This window comes from Nicotiana tomentosiformis, chromosome 2 (genome assembly GCF_000390325.3).
Source record: "Nicotiana tomentosiformis chromosome 2, ASM39032v3, whole genome shotgun sequence".
Taxonomy (NCBI): Eukaryota; Viridiplantae; Streptophyta; class Magnoliopsida; order Solanales; family Solanaceae; genus Nicotiana; species Nicotiana tomentosiformis.
In genome coordinates this window covers 44,796,291-44,815,591 of record NC_090813.1, presented here as the reverse complement: position 1 = coordinate 44,815,591, position 19,301 = coordinate 44,796,291, and the positions used below count along the sequence as shown (strand labels likewise).

Here is a 19,301-nt window from a genome sequence, read left to right as displayed (position 1 = left end):
GGAGAACAAGGCACACTTGATCTCAGAGAGCCTAAAGGTAGAGTCAATGGTTTCCTGCTCCCTGGTAGTCAATATATTAACACTAGCAGTAATGTGGATCTTGTTCAGCATTGAGCTATGTTGTTCAGTCGTATAGATATTGGTGAAGTAGTTAAGGATTGTGTCTTTAATGTCCTTAGGATTCTGAATATTGTTCCTCACTTCATCCTTTTAAGGACATGATCATGTTCCTCCTTCTTCTATTAAGTGTGGATATATGAAAGAATTTAGTGTTAGCATCTCCCTTACTTAACCAATTTATCCTGAATTTAAGTTTCCAGAAATCTTCTTCACTCTTAAGAATGACAGAGAAATCATGCTGGAGTTTGGCTTCAAGCTCTTGGAGTAAGGTGCTAAAGGGGTAGGCATTGGACATTTGATTGCCAGAAAGTCTGGCAAGGATATGCCTTTTCTTATGGAAGATGTTGTCAAAGACATGTTTATTCCAGTCAGTCACTCTATTGGTAAAAACATAGGTAGCTTTTAGGATATCAGTATTGGCATCAAAACTGCCCTCCACAAGAGGGAGGAAGTCAGGGTGGTTGCACCACAAAGATTCAAACTTAATAGGCTTGTTGGCCCTGCTGTGACTCTAATGGATTAGGCTTAAAAGAAGAGGACAGTGGTCTGAGTGGGTCCTAGGAAGATGGGTGACAGTTGATTCAGGGAACTCCTCAATCCAATCATCTGTTTCAAAGCACCTATCAAGTCTTTCTAGGATTAGGTCTTGCTTATTGGAGTATCTTTTATTAGACCAAGTATATTTAGAGCCTTTAAAACCTAGGTCCACTAATTTGTAACTATTCAAGTATTTACAGAATCTGTTGCTTCTATTGGTGTTCAAGCTATTACCCCAAAACTTATCCCTGGCTTTTAGAAGTTCATTAACGTCCCCTCCAACAAGCCAACTACCCCCGTACTCAAAAGCCAGATCTTCTAATGTATTCTAGAGCTTATTTTTATTATTGACACAATTACTAGCATATATAGCAGAAAAAGCCATTTAGTGGAGGACGGGAGTACTTTGACCATGACATACATTCCATGTGGAGTAGTGGCTACTTCCTCTAACTTAACCAGATCATCATTCCACATGAGCATAATCCCACCAGACTTACCAACAACTTGGGATTAGAATTGGGCATCAAACTTGAGTTCAACAGTGAGGTGTTTGTGGTCTTCCATTCTAGTCTCCAGCAAGACTAGCATGGCAGGGTTATGGAGCTTCACCATAGATGAGCAGTGCCTGTGGAACTCCGCACCATTGGCCCCCTAGCATTCCATATTATGAAATTCATTAAGAGGGGTTATTGGGTTAGAGTCTTCCTCTTGATTCCCTTCCCCTTGCTCATTGGGGTTTGGTTCATGATACCCATTAGAGGGACTAGAGTCATTGCTGAGTTTTTTGAGTTTGGAAATGAGTGTACTCGGAGATCGAGTTTGCAGATTATGAGCTTTTTGGGGCACAGAGCAATAAGAATTTCTCCTAACTTCTCTTTGAACTCTATATCCATGGGTTCCTTCATTAGGAAGGCCTTTGTCTTTGGCATCCCTAATTATTCTAGCATGTTCTCCAGGTCCACATTGGAGTCTCTGAGGTAGTCCAAGGCCATGGTAGTCCCCCTGCTCAGTAGATCGATGGGTGAGAGCGGTTGTGATGGTGGTGGCTGGGGAACTTGGACTATTGGTAGCTAGAGTTGGAAGGTTGGAGGTGGGACTCGAGCCTCCAGGTTCATGAATGGGAATAAGGGCATGGTCTGGCAAAGCTGACCCTTGAGTTTATTGAGTTCCTTTATGGAAAGGGGTTGTTGGTGCCTCATGTACTGGGCTTGGAGTAAAGTGGACGTCCACAGGTGGTGTCCAAAATGTGCCAGACCCTGGTGGAGAAGCTGTGTGGCCAGACGAGCTAGGTACCTGGGATTTTGGATAGTTACTTCCATTGGGACAGACCCGATCATCATTTGAAGGTTCTGGGTGTGTCCTTGGAGTGCCATTTCCAACCATGACTCCGGCATGAGATCTGGAGGCATTAGGGTAGTGGAGATGGTTAATGGAGTTGTGGTTTGTGTTTGGGAAGGAGGGTTGTTGTTTTCCATCAGAAAAGTTAGAGTGAATGGGGATGGTGGTGTGGCTTGGGGTGAATGGAGAAGAGGATGAGGGAGAAGCATTATAGCCCATCTTTTCTTTGGGTTTAGTGTGGGAGGATTTGCCTTATGAAATTAATCTTGAGGGATTGACATGGGGTGTTACCTCAATGATAGTATTGGTTCTTGGGTTTGTAATAGTCAATTGATTACCTTCACTAGAAGTGGCAAGTTCGGGGGAGATATGGGAGCGTGTTGTGTGTTGCGCAGGTGCAGGCGCGTTAGAGTGGCCTTTCATGAACGAGTGGGCCAAATTATGATGGGATTGTGCTGACAATAGATACTTTTCCGAAAAATAGATACTCTCTACTTGTGTAAGAATACCGGATTTGGGAGGAGCATAGTAAAAGGGGGGAGGGGAATCAACAATCCCATTTTTGTGGGTTGTCTTTGGATTTTCGGGAATGGAGATATTCCCTAAAGTGGCATCTTTAGTGATTGTTCCTGACTTGGGCAGATACCATTCAACCTAGTCTGTTTTGCTTGTGGGGCTTCGCTTGTTTTGACAATGCCCCCTTGTGAAGACGGGCCTTGTAAGTACCCAACCGGTCGTTCTAAGTATTACAACCTCGTTCCTCCCATTTACTGCTCAATTTATGCCTTATATTAGTTATGTGACTTGCCGGGGGTAATTAGTTCGGGTCCGGTGAGGTTTTGGAATGATTTGGAACACTTGGTTACAAGGTTTAGAATTTAAGTTGAAAGGTTGACTGGATGTTGACTTATGTGTAATGACCTTGGAGAAAATTTGCTAAGCATATTAAGATTTTGTGGTGCCGAGGTAGATCAATTAGTACAAAGATTATAGAAATTTCTCGCGGCGAGGCTCGCCGCGGCTCAGAATTTTGGGTTGAACAATGCACTAATGTGTAAAGGTAAACTTTTTGCCGGAAAAAGGGTCATTTCTGCGACCACTATGCGGTCGCAGAATCGCTCTGCGAACCGCATAATGGTCGCAAAGTGGATCAGGAAAAAGGAAAGTGTGGAGGAAAATTTGCGGCGAATTATGCGGCCGCAGATCAGTTATGCGGTGCATTATGTGATCGCAGAATAGGTCTACGGACCGCATACTGAGGCAGCCTTGCCCAGTTTCGGAGGCCACATTTCGCGGACATTTCGTGAGCCGCAGAAGCGTTATGCGGTCGCATATGTGTGTTTTGGGGATTAATTTTTCTGGTTTTATAAACCCGACCCCATTCTTATAAAACACTATTGGGGGGGTCATTTTGAAGGGTTTCATCTAATATTTTAGAGAGAGGTGAGAGCATTTTAGAGAGAGAAAGTGAAGACTTAGTCATTTATCCATCAATTCTTGTTCAAGGTTTGGATATTTCACAAGGATCTTGCTAGGGCTTCAAAGAGGTAAGAATTTCTTTCCCCAATTCTTCAATTTCGGGTTTGGAGTAAAAGATGGGTGATTAAGAGTATGATTCTTGGGTGTGAGAGTATTAGTTATACATACACATACCAATAAGGTTTGTGGAAAGATTGTTGAGTTCAAATGGGTAAATATTGAGTTGAAAACGGTAGAAATCTTCAAAGACTTTAACTTAAGATTTGAGGGTCGAGTTGATGTCGGAATTTGGTAAAATTCATATGGTTGGACTAGGGCTGGCAAGTGGGCCGGTCCCGGGCCTAAACGGGCCAAGTGGGCCGGTCCAAACGGCCCTGGGCCCGATCCCGGACCGGTCTCAAATTAAACGGGCCCGGGCCTAAACGCGCTTTTTGTAGGGACCGGCCCCGGGACGGTTTGGTCCCGGGCTAAGTGGGCCCAACATATTTTTAAAAAACAAAAAAAATTAAATAGATATTAGAGACAAAAGGATGTTAAAAAAAATATCTAAGACAATGCTTTGTAAATTTTATTATAGAATTGTGACCTAAATTTTAATATTCAATATTTAATATCGAATATATATAGTATATAAGATGTATATATAGTATATCGATATAAGATGTATATATATATATATATATATATATATATATATATATATATATACATCTTATATACTATATATAAGATTAAATGTATAATATATATAAAAGATGTATATATAGTATATATATACAAGTAATAAGCTATTTTCGATAAGCTATATATACATCTTATATAAGATGTATATATATAGTATAGTATAGTGTGTGTGTATATATATATATATATATATATATATATATAAAAAATCGATATAAGTAATAACCTATATATACATCTTATATACTATATATCTTAAGATGTAAATTGATAGGAATTTGCACACAGGAAGGGTTAAACTTGTGCAATGAATTAAGATTGTCCAGACAGCTTAAGATGGATAAGCTTAAGGAAAGAAACAAGTTAGGGGACTTTTGCACCCAGTTCGGTTTACCCGAGACTTCTACTCATTAGAAGAAGAAACATAAGTATCATAGATACCCCAATCAAGACAGTCCTTATAGGAGAAAGAGATCTAGATATAGATCCAAAGAAGAACGAGAAGCCAAGAAAGCACATCGCAAGCCTACTAGATTTACCAAAAATAGATCTAAGTGAGATCTTGCTGACATTAAATGTTATAAGTGTGGTAAATTTGGCCATATAGCTCCAAATTGTAAGCTTCAAAAGCTGAAAACCTTAGGACTAGACGATGAACTACGTGATAAGGTTTATAGTTTGTTATACACTTCTGGATCGGAATCTGATTACTATTCTGAATCAGAATTCGAAGCTGAAATTGATTTGCTTGATTTATCTGATAGTGATAAAAAATATTGATAATACTTGTACAACTTGCAAAGGTGATACATGTGCTTGTGATGATGAATTTTATAAATTACAATCACAATTTGAAAATCTAAACATGAAAACTATTACATCCGATAATGTAATAGAACTTTTAAAAGAAGTTAGTGATGAAAAACCTCGTGAAAAAATTATTAATTTAGCTGCTAGTTCAAGTTCTAATTCAAGTACTAGTTTTACAAAACCTTTTGAAAAAGAATTTGAATATTCTCCACCTTATTCTTTACTTGAAGTTAATAACCGTCTGTTAAACAAAAATGCAACTCCAGCAAGAGATTCTTCTTTTGATGATTTAAAAATTAAAGTTGAAAACTTGAAACGAGAGATCAAATCTCTTAAACAAAATCAAATGATTTGTGATCATAGGATTACTCAGATTGAGAAAATCAATTCTCCAGCTGAGAAATCTAATGATAAAAACAAAGGTATTTTTGAAAATGATATTGAAGAAAAACCTATTAGTTTTAATCCTAAACATGATATGTTTTTAGGGATGATGCAAATTATTACTGCTCATAAATGGTATATCAAATGTACTATTCTCATTGATAATAGTTTTTCTATTACAAACATTGCTATGATTGATAGTGGAGCAGATGTTAGCTGCATTCAAGAAGGTTTAGTACCTACGAAATATTTTCAAAAAACTACTCATATGGTTAGATCTGCATCCTGACATGCTTTAGATATAAAGTATAAACTTCCTAATACGGGTATTTGTCAAAATAAAATCTGTATTCCTCACTTCTTTTTCTTGGTAAAAAACCAGTTATACCCTCCAATTATACTTGGGACACCGTTTATTAACGCCGTTTATCCTTTTACTAGCATAGACTCGAAAGGTTTTACTGCTACCTATAAGGATAAAGAGATAAGTTATACTTTTGTTACGGATCCAGTAACTAGAGATATTAATGCTTTAATTGATATGAAGCAAAAACATGTTGATTCTTTACAATTAGAATTGTTTAGTATGAATATATTTGATACTTTAAATTCTACTAAAGTACAAGAAAAAATCAAATTGATTTCCGAGCAGATTGCTATTGATATTTGTGCCGAGCATCCTAGTGCTTTTTGGAATCGAAAAAAGCATATTGTCACTCTTCCTTGTCAGATGAATGCAGAATTGGTAGAATTTTGCAAAAAAGAGATTGATAGTTTGCTATCAAAGGGTTTGATAAAACCCTCAAAATCTCCTTGGTCTTGTACAGCTTTTTATGTTAATAACGCAGCTGAAAAGGAACGTGGTGTTCCTAGATTAGTCATTAATTATAAGCCCTTGAATAAATATTTGAAATGGGTTAGGTATCCTATTCCTAATAAAAGAGATTTATTGTCTAGATTATATGACGCCAATATATTTTCAAAATTTGATTTAAAATCTGGTTATTGGCAGATTCAAATATTTAAAGAGCATACTTATAGAACTGCTTTTAATGTTCCATTTGGGCAATATGAATGGAATGTTATGCCTTTTGGTTTGAAAAATACCCCTTCAGAATTCCAAAAATTATGAATGATAGTTTCAACCCCTATCTAGACTTCGTCATTGTCTATATCGATGACATTTTGGTATTTTCTAAAACACTTGAAATGCATATTAAGCATTTAGATATTTTCAAAAGAATTGTTATACAAAATGGTTTGGTAATCTCAAAACAAAAAATGAGTTTATTCCAAACTAACATTCGATTCTTAGGACATTATATTTGTCAAGGAAAGATTACTCCTATTCAAAGATCGATTGATTTTGCCTCAAAATTTCCCGATGTTATTACTGATAGAACTCAGCTACAAAGATTTTTGGAAAGTTTAAATTATATTTCGCCTTTTTATAAAGATCTGTCACGTGATTTAGCCCCCTTATATGATAGGCTAAAAAAGAATTATAAAAATTCTTGGACTGATAGTCACACTACTTTGGTAAAAAATATTAAGCAACGTGTTAAATCTTTACCTTGCTTAACCCTTGCTAATCCTGCATGGCAAAATATTATAGAGACTGATGCGTCTAATATTGGTTATGGAGGGATTTTGAAACAAATAAATCCCAATGATAAACATGAATATCTGATTAGATTCTACTCTGGTAAATGGTCTGAAGCCCAGAGAAAATACGCTACTGTGGCACATGAAATGTTAACCATAGTAAAATGTGTTTTAAAATTTCAAGACGACTTATACAATCAAAAGTTTTTGATAAAAACTGACGCACAATCTGTTAAATATATGTTTAACAAAGATTTTAAACATGATGCCTCGAAAATGATATTTGCAAGATGGCAGGCTCAATTAGCCCCTTTTGATTTTGAAATACAATATAAAAAGGGAATTGATAATTCTCTGCCAGATTTCTTATCTCGTGAATATTTACAGGATGGAACCCCCCTGGGGTAGGGGAAGAGGTAGAGGTTGGGGAAGATCATCCCCACAATCCAAAGGAAGGTCATCACCTTCAGGATCGTCATACGGATCCTCATCAAACTCCCCAGTTATACAAATGGGAAGAAGGAGTTTAGTCAATGAGAGGATATCTCTCAAAGAAGAATCATCAATTGGACCATCCGTCCACCTGGAAGATATTCCAGAAGATAGCCCGTTATACGCACATTTGCAGGCATATTTGACTGCTCAGAAACAGAAAGATACTTCTGTTAAGCAAAGTGACACTTTTGCTTCCATTTCTAAAGATGACAATGATGATATCAAGTCATACGAAAAAGTACCAAAAAGAGAAATGATATTTCTCTTAGAAAATTCTGACATTCAGAGAAAAGAAGAACTACTATGAAACGAAACCCGTTCCTACTATATATATATATATATATATATATATATATATATATATTTTAAAAAAATTTAATTAATTTTTTTTTAATTTAAAAAATAGCCGTTGGGACCGTTTGGCCCGCTAAGGGACCGGTCTCGGGCCCTAGCGGGCTAAATGGTCCCGGGCCTGACGGGCCCAAATCATAGGACCGGCCCACAAGACCGGCCCAGACCCACTAAAATCGGGCCAAACGATCCTGGCCCGTTTAGCCCGTTTGGCCCGCGGTCCCGGGCCTAGACCGGCCCACTTGCCACCCTTAGGTTGGACTCGTGGTTGGATGGGCGTTCATATTTTGTAACTTTTGTCGGGTTCCGAGACGTGAGTCCCACAGGCGATTTTTGAGTTAATTTCGGATTTTTATTGGAAAATTAGTATTTCCTAATGGAATTAATTATAATAATTGGTATTGACTGAATCGAATTAATTGTGGCTAGATACGAGGCTTTCAGAGACCAATTATCGTGGCAAGGGCATAGCAGAATAAAGAATTACACGGTTTAAGGTAAGTAATAGTTCTAAATTTGGTCATGAGGGTATGAAACCCCGGATTATGTGTTATGTGATTGGTTTTGAGGTGACGTACATGCTAGGTGACGGGCGTGTAGGCATGCACTGTAGGAATTGTGACTTGGTCAAATTCTATGGAACTGTGTAGTTGAATTATTTGTTGATATGCATTCTCTATGTGTTAGAGAAAATTGAGCTGAGACTCATATTAAAAAAATCATGCTTAGACATATGTTTTTATTATTGGTACCCACCGGGGTCATTTCTGTGGTTGAATTATATGTTCAAATTATAATTTCACACTCAGACATATTTATTCACTTCATATCATATCTCAGTCGCTGTTGTTATTTATTAATACATCATATTATCATTTTTGGGCTGATTATCATGATTTCTGAGAGCCCGAGAGACTGGAGAGGTTGATGACAGAGTGAGGCCGAGGGCCTAATTGTGAGGATATTTATGGGATCGAGCTGCACGCCGCAGCATGTTTTATTGTTATATGCCATGATTGGCTTGATATAGCGCTTGGGCTGAAGGAGCCCCTCGGAGTCTGTACACCCCTAGTGAGCGCAGGTACCTACTGAGTGCGAGTGCTGAGTGACGAGTGACTGTGAGGAATGACTGACTGTGAGGAAAGAATGACTATGAGGAAAGAGTGAGTGTAAGGTTGGAGTGAATAGGAGGACTGAGTGACTGTTACTCTGAGAGGATGCATAGATTTCATTATTTGCTGCATTCCACTTGTCATATATCACTATTTTGAAAATTTCGAAAAAGAAGAACATTATTTTCGGTTTCGGTCAAACTTGAGATGAAATTTTGGTGAAATCTTAATGTTGAATTTGAGAGCATGCTTACCCTTTTATATTGGAAAGTATTGTATTTGGACTTAGCTGAGATGCTCGTCACTACTTTCAATTCCTTATTTATTATTGTTACTTACTGAGTTGGTTGTACTCATACTACACCCTGCACTTCGTATGCAGATCCAGGTGATCCCGGATATAGTGGGTGTTGATTCTTTCAGGCAGTCGATTTTTCGGAGATTCATAGGTAGCTGCCATATTTCGCAGACTTTGTCTCTCCTTCCCTATCCTTTTGTTTATTGTATTTTATCTCAGATTATTATGACCACGTTTTCCAAACTTGTAATGTATAGATGCTTATGTACTCGGTGACACCAGATTTTAGGAGTGTGTGTATTGGTATTTGCGAGACTTGTGGATTGTATTTAAATATTATATTATCAAACTTAAAAGAAATTGTGGTTTATTGAGGTTGTCGGCTTGCCTAGTATCGAAATAAGCGCCATCACGACAGGTTAAGATTTTTACTTTCTTGTATTCTATCGTGCGAACTGGTTGATTCAGGAAAACTAAAATTTTATTATTCTATCCTCTCACAGAAGGTGAGAACATGTACTATCGGATCGTACGGTCAGCCACCCGTGCCACCAGTTTGGGCCGCGAGAGGCTGGGGCCGTGGTAAAGGCCGGGGCCGAGGTAGAGGTTGAGGTGTCGCTCGTACAGCAGTTTGAGCAGCACCTGTAGCACCACCAGTTGCTCCATCTCAGGAGCAGATTCCGGATATTGTTGAGCCGGCGAGACCCGCTCAGGCACCTGCTGTGCCCATTGAGATTCCAGGTCTACAGGAGGTTTTGACTCAGATATTAATAGTTTGCACTGGCCTTGCTCAGGTGGTTTCAGCTCAGGCCATACCAGCCAATTCTCAGGTGGGGGAGGTACTCATACCCCTGTTGCCCGTGCTCCAGAGTAGGTAGTGCAGGGACTTCAGATACCGGGGGCACTACCAGCCTAGTCAGTTGTAGCTGCTCAGGCCCCGGTAGCCCCCGTTATGGCAGATGATGAGCAGATGAGACTTGAGAGATTTGGGAGGCTTCGACCTCCATCATTTAGTGGTGCTAAGTCAGAGGATGCTCAGATATATCTGGATAAGTGTCAGCGGATATTGCGGATAGCGGGTATTCTGGAGACCAGTGGAGTCTCGTTCACTACTTTTCAATTTTTTGGAGCTGCCTTCAGATGGTGGGAGGCTTAGGAGAGGCGCAGGGCAGTTGGTGCAGTACCACTTACATGGCAGGAATTCTCCATTCTCTTTTTGGAGAAGTTCGTGCCGCAGTCTCGTAGAGAGGAGCTGCGCAGATAGTTTGAGCAGTTACGTCCGGATGTCATGTCTGTGACGCAATACGAGATGAGATTTTCTGAGTTGGCTCGTCATGCAGTTTGGTTGGTTCCCACTGATAGGGAGAGGATTAGGAGGTTCATTGATGGCCTCACATATCAGTTGTGGTTACTTATGACTCGGGAGAGAGTATCGGGTGTAACTTTTGATGAGGTAGTCGACAGTGCTCGGCAAATAGATGTGGTTCGTAGTCAGGAACATGGAGAGAGGGAGGCCAAGAGACCTCGTGGACCAGGTGATTTCAGCGGTGTTCCTTCAGGGGGTCAGTTTTACCGCGATAGGGGTCGTCCTTACAGACACGCTCAAACGGGTCGTCCAGTTCACCGTAGTGCATCATCCGGCCAGGGTTCATATAGTTCTCATCATGGCCAGTCATCTCTCAGTGCCCTTCCACCACAGAGTTCGTCTCGTGCCCCTTCAGTTCAGGGTTCATTTGCACAGGGTGCTTCTAGCAGTTATTCTGGTTCTTGGGGCCTGATTCAGTCCGCACCACCATCAGTACCGGGGAGCTGCTTTGAGTGCGGGGAATTTGGGCATATGTGGAGATAGTTTCCTCGTCGCTCGGGAGGTCCATTGCAGCAGAGGAGTCAGACTACGACTTCAGCACCAGTTGCTTCACCACCTGCCCAACCAGTACGGGGTGAGGGTCAGTCAGCTAGGGGTCACCCAAGAGGGTACGGCCGATCAGGTGATGGTGAGGCCCGATTCTATGTGTTTCCTGCCAGGCCAGATGTCGTTGCCTCAGATGCAGTGATCATTGGTATTGTCTCAGTGTGCCATAGGGAAGCTTCTATATTATTTGACCCTAGTTCTACTTATTCGTATGTATCATCGTACTTTACTCATTATATGGATATGCCCCGTGAGTCCTTAGTTTTAACTGTTCGTGTATCTACACCAGTGGGCGATACTATTACTGTAGACCGTGTGTATCAGTCATGTGTGGTAACTATTGGGGGACTCGAGACTAGAGTTGATATCTTATTGCTCAATATGGTTGATTTCGATGTAATTCTGGGTATGGATTGGTTGTATTCATGTCATGCTATTCTGGACTGTCACGCAAAAATCGTGACGTTGACAATGTCGGGGTTGTCAAAGGTTGAATGGAGAGGTTCTCTAGATTATGTTCCTAGCAGGGCAATTTCTTATTTGAAAGCCCAACGTATGGTTGGGAAGGGGTGTTTGTCATACTTGGCTTTTGTGAGAGATGTTGATGCAGATACTCCTACTATTGATTCAGGACTAGTAGTGAGAGACTTTCCTGATGTATTTCCTGCAGACCTGTCGGGTATGCCGCTTGACAGGGATATTGATTTTAGTATTGACTTGGTGCAGGTCACTCAGCCCATTTCTATTCCTCTGTATCATATAGCACCAACTGAGTTAAAGGAATTGAAAGAGAAACTTCAGGAACTTCTAGATAAGGGGTTTATTAGGCCTAGTGTGTCGCCTTGGGGTGCACCGGTTCTATTTGTGAAAAAGAAAGATGGTACTATGCAGATGTGTATCGATTATGGGCAGTTGAACAAAGTTACAATCAAGAATAAGTATCCTTTACCGTGTATTGATGATTTATTTGACCAACTTCACGGAGCGAGGGTATTCTCCAATCAGATCTGGGTACCACCAGTTAAAAATTCAGGATTCGGATATTCTAAAGACGGCATTCAGGACTCGTTATGGTCACTATGAATTTTTTGTAATGTCATTTGGGCTAACAAATGTCCCAGCAGCATTCATGCACTTGATGAATAGTGTATTCCAACCATATCTTGACTCATTTGTCGTAGTATTTACTGATGATATCCTGGTGTACTCACGTAGCCAAGAGGAGCATGCACGACACTTGAGTATTATACTACAGAGACTGAGAGAGGAGAAACTTTATGCCAAATTCTCTAAGTGTGAGTTTTGACTTAGTTCAGTAGCATTTTTGGGACACATAGTGTCCAGTGAAGGGATTAAGGTGGATCCAAAGAAAATAGAGGCAGTTCAGAGTTGGCTCAGGCCATCTTCAGTAACTGAGATTCGAAGTTTTCTCGGCTTGGCCGGTTATTATTGTTGTTTCGTGGAGAGTTTCTCATCTATTGCATCACTTATGACTAAATTGACCTAGAAAGGTGATCCGTTCAGGTAGTCGGATGAATGTGAAGAGAGCTTTCAGAAGCTAAAGATAGCTTTGACTACAACTCCAGTATTGGTGTTGCCTACGAGTTCAGGGTCTTATACTGTTTATTGTGACATGTCGCGTATTGGTCTCGGCGCAGTGCTTATGCAAGATTGTAGGGTGATTGCCTATGCGTCCAGATATTTAAAGGTACATGAGAAGAATTATCCGGTCCACGGCCTTGAGTTAGCAACTATTGTTCATGCCTTGAAAATTTGGCATCATTATTTGTACGGGGTCCATTGTGAGATTTACACTGATCATCGGAGTCTACAGCATTTGTTTAAATAGAAAGATCTTAATTTACGGCAACAAAAGTGATTGGAGTTGCTTAAGGATTATGATATCACAATTCTCTATCATCCCGGAAAGGCCAATGTGGTGGCCGATACCTTGAGTCGTAAAGTGAAGAGTTCGGGCAGCTTAGCATATTTACCGGTAGCAGAGAGGCCTTTAGCCTTGGATGTTCAGGCCTTGGCTAACCAGTTTGTTAGATTGGATGTTTCGAAGACGAGTCGAGTTTTGGCTTGTGTGATTTCTCGGTCTTTTTTATATGATTGCATCAGAGAGCGCCAGTATGATGATCCCTATCTGCTTGTCCTTAAGGACATGGTTCAGCACGGTGATGCCAAGGAAGTCACTATTGGAGATGACGGTGTATTACGGACACTGATCTCGGCCGAATCCACACCACAATTTAGTAGTGAAGCGGTCGATGCAATAATAAACCCAACGAAGGTCGGGATCGAATCCACAGGGAGTTAGAATATGGGATTAGGTGTATATCTAAGTTAATTATAAGTTTTACTCCAATTACACTTCCACAAACTTGATTGGTGTTCTACTTCTACTTTATTCTATTGTTTGCAAGTATAAAACTAAGGACAATATTTTTGGTTTTGAGTTTTTCAAATGATTAAAAGGGACTAGGGTCGTGACTTCTACCTAGGTGGTTATCTAATGGGTTGTAAACTCCAGGGCAAATTTGATTAGTTGGGGTCGTGATGTAGTAATCACATCCGGGTACTCACTCTATACCTCTCGGTAGTTTGAGTGATTTTGCCCAATTTGGCTTTTTCAAGCCCAATTGGGTATTTGCACAATACAAGTGATATTAGCTCAAGTCGGGTATTACTATCTGTAGGTTTAACCCTTTAATTGGGGCTATCAATTTTTTGAGTTTACCCCAATTTCTTGTTAGCCAAATTTTCCTAGACTTAGTCTCTCTTTCTTAAGTAGAGGCTAAGTCAAATAGGCATGAATCAATGTTTGCAACCATTGATTCTAGGGTTCAATCATGAACAAGGCTAAATATCACTAACCCAATCAAAAATAAGCCCTAAATTAAACACCGATCAAATACCCACACTAGGGTTGGGTAACAACCCTAGCTAAAGATTTAGCTACTCATGAAAAATACATAAATCAAAGAAGAAATTAAGATAGAATGCATATTAATTGATTAGGGAAATAAAATCTAATGTATAGATGTTAATCTAGGACAAAATGCCTCAAAATAGCAAAGAAAACGGCTCAGGTGATCTTCTTCAACGTCACTTCACCTAAAAATGACAAAAAGTTCTATTTATACTAAGCTGAAAATATCTGACAAAATTTCCCCTGCGGAGGTTGTGCGGCCGCATAATTCTGGTGTGGTCCGCACATTGAGCTTCTACGGCCGCACAATTATTGTGCGGTCCGCACTTCTGGCATTTTTTTCCTGTTTTGGTTCTTGTTCACTTTTGACTCCTTTATGAGTTAAATTTGACTTCTTTGGCTCATATACCAATATTCCTGCAAGTAAGCACATTTTGTTAGTTTCTGGGAATGCCTTTAAGAATTTTTGAGCAAAATCGCAGTTAAAAAAGAGCAAATAATCGATCAAAATTCCTACTTATCAACTCCCCCAAACTTAAGCTTCTGCTTGTCCTCAAGCAAATAAGGCAATTCCTACCTCCACTAGAAAAAGAGATATTTCAGTTGGCTTAAGGTGAATTAATCACACATCAATTGGGACCAACAATTACCCACAACACATATGAATTATCAATAATGCAATGGTTTGACTTTTTGAGTACAATAGTTCTAATGCGACACTAGAGCATCAAGAGTTGACTCTATTCATCAAGGAAGCTCGTTCTTTCACGTAGGTCATTGTGGATCCCAAATTCCTCCTCCTCTACTCTCCATTAGCACATCTCACTTTACAATGCAAAACTCGATACAAGGATTGTGAAAAGTACACTCATCTCTCTCATAAGAATGCCACAAGTCCGGCTCTAAGTACCATAAGCTTGCCCCTCATGTAAATCACCACTAATGTAAGTTCATGATACACCCCATATTTTTGTACGTAAAAGTATGCCATAACCAAATTGGTGAAAGCTCGGAAATAAGATATTGCATCTCGCATTTTCGTACGTTAAAGTTTCGTCGTAAGTTAATCAACGTAAGTTCGGGAATGACATTATTTTGAGACTATAAGCATTATGCTATTTCAAACAAGTGATGAGTAAATTCGTGAAGTTGAGAGGGTAAGCAAGTCGAAGAAAATGAATTTCGTCGAGGTTTGACATTTTGGGATAAAATATGGCCCGAGCTAAAATACCCGGTATTTATGGACTAGTACCATACAAGATACCTCATGGCTATGATAGTAAGGTGTATAAGGTGTGTTAAAAGTGAGTAGTATTTTAAGTAATTTGAGATAATTCTTAATTATATGGGTAATTGATTAATTATAAGTTAATAGGAGATTAACAAGTTGATTAAGGAATTATGGATAATTAACTAAGGTCTTTGGATGAGCTCAAGGTGTAGACACGTGGCAGCCAATTATGTTCAAATTAATGACTCTTAATGTCACATGAAAGGTGGCAAAATTTGAAGAAATTATTGGCCAACTAAGCCATCAAGTGGGGCCCACTCCCAAAGGTTAAGAAATCCTTTATAAGTCATTTTTGTAAATCTCTACAATAACAAGAAAGCTTCAGCCAAACACATAGAAATGTTACCATCCAAATCAGTTTCTAATCCAAGAAACATAGCAACTTTAATTCACTTTCCATGTAGCAACGTTGTTGCAAAATTCTTAAGGAAAGGTTTCGGCCAAGATTTTCTTTGCATAAGCAACGTGATTGCTTCGAGATTTTCATACGACTTGTTCCGTATTTTATCGCAATTAACGTGTGCTAGAGGAATTGTTAAGAGAATCGGCTCAGGTATGTTAAGGCTATCCCTTCTTTCTTTTTGGCATGACCCAAATGATACTGAAAGAAACGAGTAAACGCACAGTTTCCATAAACGACTCTATTCATAGAAATATTATGGGTGTCTATATTCTTGATTCCCCATGTGAATTATTATTATATCTTCTGTTTGTGGGTCTCAGAAAAATACGTATTTGATAAAAGTTATCCGACAGGCGTATTAGTTTTCCGACATTCCGAGAAAATCTTATTAACGTATTTTTTAAGGCATATTAATTTTATGATATTCCGAGAAAATATTATTAATATATTTCTTATGCATTTCATGCATTTATATATATACATTGACCCATGACCAGATGGCGCTATATACGCGTATATATGTATATTATATGTATATGGAATATTGAAAAAGGTTATGGCGTTATATACGCACCACCACCCGATCAGCCGGTATACGTTGGTGATTTGCCCATAGTGGCCGAAATGATATGATGGGATGCCCTTAGAGACATGATGATGTTATGAACACATATACCTATGCATGGTATGATATTTATACGCATATTCATGACATTATAAAGATGAAATAATTCACAGAGCTATGCAGACGTACATGTCGAGTCTTTTACTCCATGTTTCTCTCATGTCTATTATTTACTGATTTTCATTCCTTACATACTCGGTACATTATTTGTACTGACGTCCCTTTTTCCTGGGGACGTTGCGTTTCATGCCCGCAAGTCTCGATAGACAGGTCGAGAGTCCTCCAAGTAGGCGATCAGCTCAACAGAAGATATTGGTGCACTCCATTTGCTCCGAAGTTGCTTGTTTGGTTAGTATGATTTAGATGTGTATGGTTTGGTATGGCGGGGCTCTGTCCCGACCTTTATAACATTTATGTACTCTTAGAGGCTTGTAGACATATGTCGTGTACGTGCAAGATTGTACGACCTTGTAGGCTTATGTTCTGAGTTTATTAATGATCATGTTGGCCTATTAGGTCCGTATGTCACGTGTATATGATGATGTAATAAGAAAGATACGTTACGTTGGTACTCAGTTGAGTAAGATACCGGGTGACCGTCGCGGCCCATCGATTTGGATCGTGACAAAAGTGGTATCAGAGCAGTTCTGTCCTAGGAAGTCTACAAGTTGTGTCTAGTAGAGTCTTGTTTATGGGTGTGTTGTGCACCACACTTATAAGCAGGAGGCTACAGGGCATTTAGGACTATCACTCTTTCTTATTACTCTAGATCGTGTGGTAGAGCTCAATTGTAAGAACTCAATTTCTAAACTCTATCTTATTCATAATATGACGATACCTACATTTAGAAAGAAAGTTGGTAAGAGATTGAATGTGGCTATGGAAGAGTTGATCCAGAGGAACTCGATTTTTCATGATGCTTATGATAAGTAAATGTAAGGTCTTTAGTAGATCAAGTGTGTACTAAGACATGTAAGCCTTTTCATAAGGAGCCTTAAGGCGGGAATATTTATCCACCCCTATGGTGAAAGGCAATGAGAGATTCAAGAGGTAGATACAAGTTTCAACAAGTAACAGAAACAAGATGAAGAAGGGTACGAGACGCCTAGTTAATGAAGATTATTAGTATTTACAATTCAGGCGGAGGAATACAAATCTTTTGAGTTACCTTCAACAATAACAGAGGTATGTATAATTGGCCACACCCATCTCATTTATGCCCTATGGGGCTAACAAAAGTAGTATAAGAGAAGGACGGGTATCAGGATCCGGTTAAGGTTAGAGTGACCCAAAATGATGGATGCATTATTTGAGTTAGTTGACATTTCTAAAGGTTTTTGCAAACGTGCTAATAGATGGTGCGCTCTAAAATAATACAGCTAGATATGAGTACTACAAGAATAGGCACTGGAATCCTGGAAGGGATAAATATTACCTTAGTATAGCTCCCGTCCCTAGTAGACAGAAAATGTTAGGCAACCCGAAGTGCCAGTGGATGGATCAAAGAGGAGCTAAAAGCAAAAGAATGTCTTATGGAAGTTTTCATAATAAAGCGATAGACAGAAATGTTAGCAGGGAAATAAGAAGAGAGTTAATGTGATACATGGGTGACAACGGTAGGACAAAAAAATGACTGTATTACAGAGTCTATAGTTAAGTGAAGGAAAAGACGAAAGGTGACAGGTCTTGAGACCACAAAAGAGTAAAGGCCATACAGTCATACCCTCATTTCGAGGAATAAGTTCGTGACTCTAACGTGATTACTAGAAGAAAAAGTTAGACCCCAGAATAATAGAAATCAGCATGGGCTAGTGAACAAGATAAACTAAATGTGAGTTAAGGACTGAGTGGCTGGATAATAGTCAGCATCATGAGAATTTCATATTACGTTCCGGCGATAATAGAACGGATAACAGAAGAAGATTCATGAGAAATTCAAAGAATGGTCATTCAGGAAGACGCTCCCTAAAGCATGCAATGTGAGCAAACTTAAGCTTAAGGGACCGTATGTGCCAGTTAAACTAAGTGTCACCCTCGCGAGTAAGGAAATTGGTTATCCTTGGTATAGAAGGATTTCCGCAAGGCAAGTAAGGGCCATCGATGATGTGAAAAGACGCCAAAGATGAAGAGGTAAAACATCTATACGTAGATTATAGTAGCATCGGTATTAATACTCCCCTAAAGAGGGGAATATGGAGTAATGTGGCATTAAGTTAGAGTTAAGTGGTTCTAGTAACTATGGAATGGTAAAAGAAGAATGCGATAAAAATGATAAAGGGATGAGATTGCACTTATTCAAATCCTACAGATATGCTACGATTCCAGAATATTGTGCAAGCTCGACATTAAGGAGAGGAAGTAAGGGTTCCTGCCCGAGATGTTATTGATAGACAAGGAGCCAGTGCGAGATGTAAGTTAAGACAAAGAAAATAACCTAAGAATGATTTTGCAAAATATCGATATAAGAATGGGTCAACGAGTAGTTAGTAGTTGATTCACGAAGAACCTAGTTATGGCTAGACAAGAGGTTACAGACAAATCAACAGATCGTGCTAGATAAACATAGTGAACCCCAACATGGGGAATTCAGTCTCGCAAATATGACATTGTAATACTTGTGATATATTCAGATAGGAGTTGGGGTAGTCAAAGGTACCGTAAGTGTTATGGAAATAAGAGAGAATGCCACTGGGAAGACAATCAAAATATCAGCTCAGAAGCAACCCTACAAGTACAAGAGCGTGGAGGTAAGTAACTACGGATAATTATAGGCAAGGAAGGAGATCAAAAATTCCATCGAAGTATATGATATAACAAGCTTGAAACTTTACAAGAGACAGAAGGTCTTCTTAAGTACTACACATAAAGACTAGCCAGGGAAATAAGGAAGAAGGCTTCAACTTAAGCATAATGACAAAA

At 39.3% G+C, this 19,301-nt stretch overlaps 1 protein-coding gene across 1 annotated transcript; it reads left to right on the top strand.

Annotated features, from left to right (window-relative positions):
* Nucleotides 1–10,525: 10,525 nt before the first annotated feature.
* Nucleotides 10,526–11,065, top strand: LOC138904707 (uncharacterized). Its single transcript, XM_070193214.1, has one exon. The coding sequence runs from the start codon at nucleotides 10,526–10,528 to the stop codon at nucleotides 11,063–11,065; it is 540 nt and encodes a 179-aa protein (XP_070049315.1).
* Nucleotides 11,066–19,301: the final 8,236 nt, after the last annotated feature.